The sequence below is a fragment of the Cannabis sativa genome, chromosome 6 (genome assembly GCF_029168945.1).
Source record: "Cannabis sativa cultivar Pink pepper isolate KNU-18-1 chromosome 6, ASM2916894v1, whole genome shotgun sequence".
In the NCBI taxonomy this organism is placed as follows: Eukaryota; Viridiplantae; Streptophyta; class Magnoliopsida; order Rosales; family Cannabaceae; genus Cannabis; species Cannabis sativa.
In genome coordinates this window covers 57,087,747-57,097,823 of record NC_083606.1, presented here as the reverse complement: position 1 = coordinate 57,097,823, position 10,077 = coordinate 57,087,747, and the positions used below count along the sequence as shown (strand labels likewise).

At 35.4% G+C, this 10,077-nt stretch overlaps 2 protein-coding genes and 1 non-coding gene across 3 annotated transcripts; 1 reads left to right on the top strand and 2 right to left on the bottom strand.

Annotated features, from left to right (window-relative positions):
- Nucleotides 1-1,282: 1,282 nt before the first annotated feature.
- LOC115695249 (uncharacterized) lies at nucleotides 1,283-2,218 on the bottom strand. The gene has a single exon (XM_030622329.2). It carries the CDS (start codon nucleotides 2,216-2,218, stop codon nucleotides 1,283-1,285), a length of 936 nt encoding a protein of 311 aa, XP_030478189.2.
- Nucleotides 2,219-5,125: 2,907 nt separating this feature from the next.
- Nucleotides 5,126-6,508, top strand: LOC115695250 (uncharacterized). The gene has a single exon (XM_030622330.1). The coding sequence runs from the start codon at nucleotides 5,126-5,128 to the stop codon at nucleotides 6,506-6,508; it is 1,383 nt and encodes a 460-aa protein (XP_030478190.1).
- LOC115696049 (small nucleolar RNA R71) lies at nucleotides 5,385-5,490 on the bottom strand. The gene has a single exon (XR_004007649.1). It is a non-coding gene; the product is annotated as a small nucleolar RNA R71 (small nucleolar RNA).
- Nucleotides 6,509-10,077: the final 3,569 nt, after the last annotated feature.

Genomic DNA, 10,077 nt, shown 5'->3' with positions numbered 1-10,077 from the left:
TGAATAAATATTACGGTAAGTTTAATAAATCTAAGTCAAAGTTCAATATCGGTCCCTTCCGATGCATACTCCATGCATCCAACCTGAGCTTTACTTTAACCAATGCTCTGGAAAGAACATAGTATTTCTCCAAATACAAGTAAACTCTTGTTGTAGGTTATCATATCAGTAAAACCCTATGTCTGATAAATCTAGGAAACTTTATTCACATAGTCATGTTTACTTTCCAATGTGTTGACGGCACAATAAACAGGATCAAGTATGTGAAAAGGGTTTCAGATGAATTTATACATTATGTACATATAATCATGAAATAAATCATGTGAACCATGCAACATTAAATGTTATTTCTGATCTATATTAATAAGCAAATCTGATTATATTGAAATGAGTTTTATTTAGGGCATAAAACCCAACAATACATACTCTATGAAATAACTTAGAAAATATAGTTAAATAATTTATTGTCATCTATATAATGTATTTAATGATTATATTGAAATATACCATGGTCGCACAGGGTCGCATAGACCAATATTAGGATATATTTTAAAATATACTATGGTCGCACATAGTCGCACATGGTCGCATAGACCAATGTTAGGATATATTTTGAAATATACTATAGTCGCATATAGTCACACATGGTCGCATAGACTAATATCAGAATAAAGTTTTAAATATACTATGGTCGCACAAAGTCGCACAGACCAATATTAAGATATACTTTGAAATATACTATGTTCGCATATAGTCGCGCATAGTCACATAGATTAATATTAGAATACAGTTTTAAATATACTATGGTCGCACATAGTCACACAGGGTCGCATAGACACATATTAAGATATACTTTGAAATATACTTGGCCGCACATGGTTGCACAGAGTCGCACAAGATCCATAATAAGTACTTTAATTAGCATAAATTTCACAAATAGATATAAATAAAAGTTTGCATATATCAAACACAAGAAACATTAAATATATAATTTAGAGAACTAAATAATAATAAAACACACATGAGTTGTGCTTCTACCATCTGATGGCACTTGTGGACATGTTTGCGAATTATGTCCCGACTGTCCACATGCTCCACAATTATATTGTTTTTTAAGAAATTCACCTTAGGAAGCTATGCGATTGGTTCTTGGTCTTCCTTTAGCCTTGTCTTCAGGAGGTGATATCACTTGTATTGCAAGATTATCTTCAGGAATGTCAGTCCATTGTGAATTTGAAGGTACATGATAAATAGTTTCAGCATATGCTAACAACCAATATTCTTATGTGTAGTACTGTGAACACATAGAATATATGAGTTCCCCAGTATTTTGGGGTTGTGCCTTTCCTGCTGCTACTATTGCATGGATACATGGAAGTTTCTCAATATCAAAAACTTTGCACATGCAACTCTTTAACCTTAAATTTACTATTGCATCTGGTTCTCCACACATCACATTGTACTCATTCTCATTTAACTGGAGAGTTATCAATGAATCGGTTTCATCCCATCTCTTGCGTAATATTTCTTCCCTCTTTGGTGTTAATGGAGTTGTAACTGCACATGCTTCCCACCGACGTTCAAAAAACCATTGTCCCATCTTGCTAATAATAAAATCAATCATAGCAATAATTGGATATTCTCTGGACTTTCGCATCAAACTGTTCACTGACTCAACTATGTTAGTGGTCATGACTTCATATCGGTTACCACCAAAATGTGCTCTAGACCACTTTCTGAACTTGACATCATTCTCAAGATACTTAGCGACACGTGGATATGTTTTGCGAAGTTGGTCAAAGTGTTTATTAAACTCTTCGATACGGTACGCTATTGCAGCTTTCTTATACAATTTAGTCCCAACAGCACTTTTAAAATGGTGTTTTATATTTTGCTTTACATGCCAATAACATGCCCCATGAGAAGCCATAACATAAACAAGACGAACTTCATGTTCAATACTTCTATATCTATCAGAAACAAAACATAAATGTGAGCTATTAGGTATCAAGTCCTTCAACTTCTCTAAGAACCATGTCCATGAAGTGTTATTCTCACTATCAACCAAACCCCATGCAGTGGGGTAACTATGATATTCACTATCTTGTGTAGTTGCTACTAATAACACACATTTATGCTTAGTCTTGATCCAAGCTGCATCTATACCAATTACTTTTCTACGGTAAGTGAACCCTCTTATGGCCACACCTAAAGCCATAAAAAAAATACTTTAATTTATTTTCTAAATCAAGTTAAATGTGGGTAACTATACCTGGATTTGCCCGCTTCAACATGTGACAATACGAAGGGAGCAATGTAAAATTTTCTTTAGTTGTTCCTTTAATCAAATTTTAAGCCCATTGTTTTCCTTTCCATGCTTTCCAATAATTAACTTGAACTTTCATTTCTTCACGCTTGAATCCTACAAGGCTTCTTAGGTTAAGTGGGTCCTTACTATTCTTAAAGTGTCCCTGTACACGAGAACCAATAACGCGACTGGATGCTTGTCTATGATTGGCATTTCGGTTCATTAATGAGCAACTGTGAAGACTATGGTATTGTCGAATGACAAAGAAATGTTAATCTTTCATCTTTGTAGCATGCACTATCCATGAGAAATTTTCACTGATACAACGAACCTCCTTTATAGACTTGTTTGATTTGGTTGTTCACATTTCAAATCTCCCATTAATGGCAATGATGCTAAGATAATAACTCAAATCATCCTTACTCACAAAGTGTTGACCCACTTTCAAATTTGATCCATCATGTTGTTGGGTTTTGTGCCCTAAATAAAACTCATTTCAATATAATCAGATTTACTAATTAATAAAGATCAGAAATTGCATTTTATGTTGCATGGTTCACATGATTTATTTCATGATTATACTTAATGTATAAATTCTATTAAGTCCAGAACATATATAAATATATATATATATATTTGTTCATGATTATAGTGTCGTCAGCTCAGTGGAATATAATCATGATTATATGTTTAAAAGTTTAATTCCCATGATTTGTTAGTTCACTGGATTTAGACTGGCATGATAATCAGAGATAAGGTATACTTACACCTTGGATAAGTGTTATGTCCTTTCTAGGGTATTGGCAAAGTTTACCAGTATCGGATGTATGGTGTATACATTGAAAGGGACCGATATTGATCTTGGATAAGTGATAACTCTATGGTATATAGTTATTTTTTCTGCTTTTAAACTAAAAGTATTGTGAGAAGAGTAGTGAAAATGTGTTTGTTTGCTTAACTTTAGTTAGTTTTAGTTTCATTTTCTATTTAGTAAGCTAAATTTTAAGTCTTGTAAAAATTGATATTGTTAGGTGTGTTTTTCTAATTAATTGTGCTTGTTTGTTGTTGAAAAAGGAAGGATTAAATTGATAGGAAAAAGAAAAAGAAGCAAGAAAGAAGTGGGAACAAAAGCTGAAATTGGGGCAGATTGTTGAAGCAATGCTGAAGCGAATTCAACATTTAGGCAGTGACGTGGAAACACGAGATTTACTTGTCCACATCAGCAGGAGTGTATTTGTCACTAAAAATGAGACCAGCTGGAAGCTTTGAAAAGGGAGGACTAAACCTAGTGGGCAAAAGTGCAAAAAGGATTGGGCTTCTAATTTTAGGGTGTGATTTTGTACCCTAGGGACCCAACAACTAAAAGGGGGGGGAAAGCTAAGTACACCATTATCACATCTTGATCACGTAATGAAGGAGTTGCTGCATATTTTGGAAATGAAGTAAATGCAAAAAAAAGTACAGCAAAGGAGAAAGAGAAAAGGGGTCCAAGCTTTAGTGTTTGATTTTTCTTTTACCCTCTCTTAATTATTTTCTTTCTCTTTCTCTTTTCTTGTTTCTTTTACTTAGATATTAAAACTTGTTAACTTGTAAACAAAGGGCAGCAACCATGGATGACTGTTTCTTACTTTGGATTTTATTTTCTTACTTGAATATGAGCTAGACTTTTGAGGCTTGAATGGCTATAAACTTCTATGTTGGGTATGATTAATTTTAAAGCTTATTTTAGCATTTTTTGCCTTTGTTCATTCAAGTGAGTTTCATTTTATTTGATTGTTGTTTCTTGGCCATGAATAACAATTTCCTAAGCTAGATCTTATTCCGGAAGGGCTAGATCTAGTAGTTCAACTTGAATGGAGCAAGAAAAATCCTAGATTTAGGTTTTTTCTTTGTAAGTGGAATAGGAATATTTCATTTACCTTGCATAACTTACAAAATTAATGTTTGAATAGTGTTTTGCTTGCTGGTTTGATATAGGATTATATTGAGCTAAGTGGTAAAATTAAATTTGTGAGTATTGGAAAATTCTCACAAGCCTAGAGGAATTTTTGTTATCTTTGTGCAGAATGCTTGAGTAATGCTGAACTGATGCTGTAACACCTGGGAAAAAACCTGAATAGAAAGAATTAGCTATTAAAGCCACTTTTACCAAATTATATTTTTTTTTCTTGCAAGTAATTTTTCTAGCTGCAGTAGTGTTAATTTTAGCAAGTTTAATTAATGTTATTTACATTTTGAATCATTACTCAACCATTTGCATGTTATTTCCTCTTACTTTATGTTGTAATTAGTTGGTTTTACATCAAACTTTGTTTGCAATCCCTGTGGAGACGATCTTACTTATCACTTTATTACTTGTTTGACTGTGTATACTTGCGTATATAATTTTCACAACAAGTTCTTGGCGCCGTTGCCGGGGATTGAAACTAAAAATTATGTATTATCAACTATTTTGCAATTTATTTTCTGGTTTGAGATTTTAATCCCATTTTGGGTGCGCTGATTTTTTCTTTTTTAGGTGTAATCTAGTGTATGAACGAGCAAGAAGAAGACCTTGAACTTACTCCTATTGACCCCGAAATTGAACGCACTTTCAGACAAAGGAGAAAGGAACAAAAGGTTAAAAAAAGCTGCAATATGGCCGATGGGTTTGAAATTGGGGGTGCTCATAATGATGCTAATCCTATTGCTTTGGTCGATGATAGAGCCCGAGCAATAAGAGAGTATGCAGCCCCTATGTTCAACGAGCTTAATCCGGGTATTGTGAGACCCGAAATCTAAGCACCTCATTTTGAGCTCAAGCCCGTCATATTTCAAATGCTCCAAACGGTTGGTCAATTTGGTGGGTCGCCAACGGAAGATCCTCACCTCCATATTCGCTCATTTTTAGAGGTGAGTGATTCTTTCAAGCTACAAGGAGTAAGTGAAGAGGCTTTAAGATTGAAGTTGTTCCCATTTTCCTTGAGGGATCGGGCTAGAGCATGGCTTAATACTCTTTCTCCTGATTCGGTGGCTAATTGGAATGACTTAGTTGAAAAATTCTTGAGAAAGTACTTTCCTCCAACAAGAAATGCAAAGTTTCAAAGTGAGATCATGTCCTTTCAACAATTGGAAGATGAGACCACTAGTGACGCATGGGAAAGATTCAAGGAGTTGTTGAGGAAGTGGCCACACCATGGTATTTCTCATTGTATCCAACTTGAGACATTTTACAATGGTCTCAATGCGGCCTCTAGGATGGTGTTGGACGCTTCCGCTAATGGAGTCATTCTTTCCAAGTCTTACAATGAAGCTTTTGAGATTTTGGAAAGGATAGCTAGCAACAACTATCAATGGTCAACTAATAGAACTCCTACAAGCCAAAAAGTAGCGGGTGTTCTTGAAGTAGATGCTTTGACAGCTCTAACCGCTCAAATGGCCTCAATTACCAACATTTTGAAGAACATGAATATGGGAGGAAGTGTACAACCAGCCATTGCCATTCAAAGGGTAGAAATTTCTTATGTGTATTGTTGTGATAGGCATACTTTTGAAAATTGTCCTTCAAATCCAGCTTCGGTTTGCTATGTGGGTAATCAAAATTTCAACGGCAACAACAATCCATACTCAAACTCCTACAATCCGGCATGGAAGCATCATCCGAATTTTTCATGGGGAGGTCAAGGAGCAAGTTCAAGTGGAGCACAAGCACAAGGAAAACAACCATTTCCACCGGGATTTTCTCAACAACCAAGACCTCAACAACCACACCAACCTCAATGCTCTCCAACAAGTTCTTTGGAGAACTTAATGAGAGATTATATGGCCAAGAATGACGCTATAATTCAAAGCCAGGCAGCATCTCTTCGGAATCTTGAAATTCAATTGGGGCAATTGGCCAATGATTTGAAGAATAGACTACAAGGCACTTTGCCTAGTGACACCAAAAACCCACGAAGAGATGGCAAAGAGCATTGCAAAGCGGTAACCTTGAGAAGTGAAAAAATTCTTGAGTCAAATGTGGCTGCAACAGGTAGTAAGGAGCCCTCTTCAATCCAAAAAGAGGGGGAAATAAAGAAAAAACCAGCAATTTCAGCTGCTGAAATTCCCGCAGATGTTACAGCATCAGGTCAGCATTCTGCTACAGAAAAGCCTTTGCAAAAGCCACCTCCACCATTTCCTCAACGGTTCAAGAAGCAACAAGACGATGGTCAATTCTGAAGATTTCTTGATGTTCTAAAGCAGCTCCACATCAATATACCATTAGTGGAAGCTTTGGAACAAATGCCAACCTATGTAAAGTTTTTGAAGGATATTTTGACAAAGAAAAGGAGGCTTGGTGAGTTTGAAACTGTTGTTTTGACAGAGGATTGTAGTGCCATGTTGAAGAGTAAGATTCCACCTAAATTGAAGGATTCGGGCAGTTTTACAATTCCAATTTCAATTGGGGGTCGAGATGTTGGAAGAGCTCTTTGTGATTTGGGAGCTAGTATTAATCTCATGCCCATGCTATTTTCAAGAAGTTTGGAATTGGAGAAGCAAGGCCAACCACCGTCACTTTGCAATTAGCGGATCGTTCTATGGCCCATCTGGATGGAAAAATTGAAGATATTTTGGTACAAGTTGATAAGTTCATTTTTCCGCCCAACTTCATTATTCTTGACTATAAGGAAGATAGGAAAATTCCAATTATTTTAGGGAGGCCATTTCTTGCTACGGGAAGGACTTTGATAGATGTTGAAAAAGGAGAGCTCACCATGAGAGCTCAAGATGAGCAAGCTAGATTCAAAGTTTTCCATCCCATACGTGCTCCGGATGCAATAGGAGAATGCTTAGCAATTGGAGATATGGATCCTAACATGGTTGAAGAGTCCAAATTAAAAAAATAGTAAGAATGTGAGAAAGAAGATCCTCCTTAAAGAAATTTCTAAGGATCACGAGCCGCGAGAAAGCAAAGACAAAACATCATTTGACCCTAAAAAACCACCCAAAAAGAAGAGAAAGAAAAAGAAGCTTAGTAGAAAAATTTGGTCTGAAATGTTTGAAGTTGGGCAACAAGTGATTTTCGTTAACTCTTTAACGAAGGCGACTCATGGACGACTAGATTCAAGGTGTGATGGATCTTTCTTGGTGGTGAGAGTATATCCCGATGGGGTGGTGGAACTACGTGATGCACTTTCAAGAAGAAAATTCTTGGTGAAAAGCCAAGGAGTGAAGTTTGGGGGTGGTGAGGTCAATCAAGCAAAAACCTCCATCACTTTGAAAGAAGCTTGAAGAAGGACTTCGGGTTGCCTTGGCCTTATTGTATCACATTTGGGCAACCCAAGAGCGGAAGAACAAGATTATATTTAGTTATATATATTATATAATAAGTTTGGGTGCCACCCCTTGTAAAAAAAAAAAAAAAAAAAAAGAGGAGTGTGATTTAAATTAAGGTTGGGGTGTGCCACCCCTTGAAAAAAAAAAGAAAAAAAAAGAAAAAAAAAAGAAAAAGAAAAAGAAAATTATTATTATATACATACTTATATAATTACATATATAACTTTCAATTTCCTACAGTTACTAATGATTTTTTTGTGGTGTGGTGATCTTTATTGCTGGTCCAAAGCAGGGAATGAAAGAAAAATAGGCTGCTGCAATATGGTGTGAAGCAGATTTATGTGCTGAAGCAGTAAGTCCCAGTTGTTACAGCATTGCATCAGCATCGCTTCAGCATTTTGAAGCAGGGACTCTAGTGGGGAAGAGTCCGAATCTTGAGGGAGTACCTCTTTTTCCTTAGTTAGTTAATCTAGTTTAAATGTTATTGTGCTTGTGTGTGCTGAAATAAGTGTGTTAGTTTAAGTGTTGCTACTGCTTGTGTTTGTTACTCTATGAGTCTACTTTTGTTGTTGACTTTAGTATTATGTGTAATAAACATTGTGTGGATTAGATGTGTATTAATCTGTTATTTTGTCATGTTTGTTATGTTCTGTTTTAGCTTGCAAATGAGGAAAATAGTGCTTGTATTTTTAGCTTGGTTTAGGGTAGCGCTCGATGACGAAAAATATCCATTTTCCTCCATTTGTGGAGTGCCTTGGTTTGTGTGTTGAAAATGCTAATTTTAAGTGTTATTCTTGTTTAAATGCTAGCTTATGAGGAATTATTTCAATAATTGTGTGCTTGTGTTATCCCACCATACTTTGAGTTTTTAGAATAGCTAACACCTTGAGAGAGTTTAAGTATCTAGAATTGGTTAGTGTAATTCTTGAGGCGAAATCCTAGCGAGCTTTATAACTTGGAAATGATCTAGGCCATTTTTGGACGATTGAGCCTTTCAAGCCAACCCGAGAATATTTAAATGTCAATAGTCACCTCGAATTGAGCCAAAAGCCTAATTTTTCTTAACACCCATCAAAGTTAATATATCCACACATACACACAAAATGTTATCCTTCACAACCCAAACCTAATTGCTTAAGTTATCCAGGACTAATCAAACATTAATGGGGTTAAGAAAGTGAGGATACAACTTTACAAAAAGTGGTGAAACAAGTTCACATTAGAGATGATGATGGGATGTGAGTCGGGGTGGTGAGAGTTTTGATTTACGTAACACTAAAGTCTTTCTCTTGCTATAATATAGGTATGAAAAAAAAACAGAAAAGAAAAGAAAAAAAAATATACATATATACATATATGTACAATCATAGTATTAAATAAAATAAGAGAAAAAAAATGGGCAAGTTTAAGGCTAAGTTTGGGGTGTACCACCCCTAATCAAAGAAAAAGGTTGTTATTTTTCCTCTTTATCTAGTTGATTTGAAAAAAAAAATACATATATATATAGTACATACATATAGCAAGAGAGTGGGAACTAGATTGAGTGAACATTGTGGGTTGAGAATGAAATTTTGGGTGAGCGTTTGAGAAAAAAAAAGTCCTTGATAAATTGAGGTAATTAGGTCATGAGCCTAAGAAATGTCATCCTTTACCAAACCCGAACCTAAACCTCACATTTCAAGCCTATTCAAGTCCTTTTGATCTAAGTTGTAAAGCTAAGCTACATTAGTGGAGAGGATTGCACTAGTTCAACTTATGGAAGCAAACTTTTTAAACTTGAGGATCGAAGGGTAGTTGTTATAGAAATTCAAGGTGTTGGTGGGAAGTATTTGCACACTTTATTGATTGGATTACTCTTGGTAAGTACTAAGGACATAAATAGCATGCAAAATTCTGTTGAAACACACAAGTCTAGGCATATTCACTACCACCAATTACACTTCCATTCCATCTAATTCTGAGAGCATTTTTATCGCTAAACCAAGTGTGAAAGAGCACTATTTTCTCTAGTGCAAGCATGTTAGTGTCGCTGTCATTTTTGTTTTTGTTTTGTTGTTTAGTCTTTTTGTTTTTCATTACTCGAGGACGAGCAATACTCTAAGTTTGGGGTGTGATAACTCTATGGTATGGAGTTATTTTTTATGCTTTTGAACTAAAAGTATTGTGAGAAGAGTAGTGAAAATGTGTTTGTTTGCTTAACTTTGATTAGTTTTAGTTTCATTTTCTATTTAGCAAGCTAATTTTTAAGTCTTGTAAAAATTGATATTGTTAGGTGTATTTTTCTAATTAATTGTGCTTGTTTGTTGTTGAAAAAGGAAGGATTAAATTGATAGGAAAAAGAAAAGGAAGCAAGGAAGAAGTGGGACCAAAGCTGAAATTGGGGCAGATTGTTGAAGCAATGCTGAAGCGAATTTAGCATTCTGGCAGTGACGTGGAAACACGAGATTTACTTGTCCACATCAGCAGGAGTG

Coding starts and splice junctions, on each gene's coding strand:
- LOC115695250 (XM_030622330.1), top strand. CDS start 5,126: ATGCTCCAAACGGTTGGTCAATTTGGTGGGTCGCCAACGGAAGATCCT.
- LOC115695249 (XM_030622329.2), bottom strand. CDS start 2,218: ATGGCTTTAGGTGTGGCCATAAGAGGGTTCACTTACCGTAGAAAAGTA.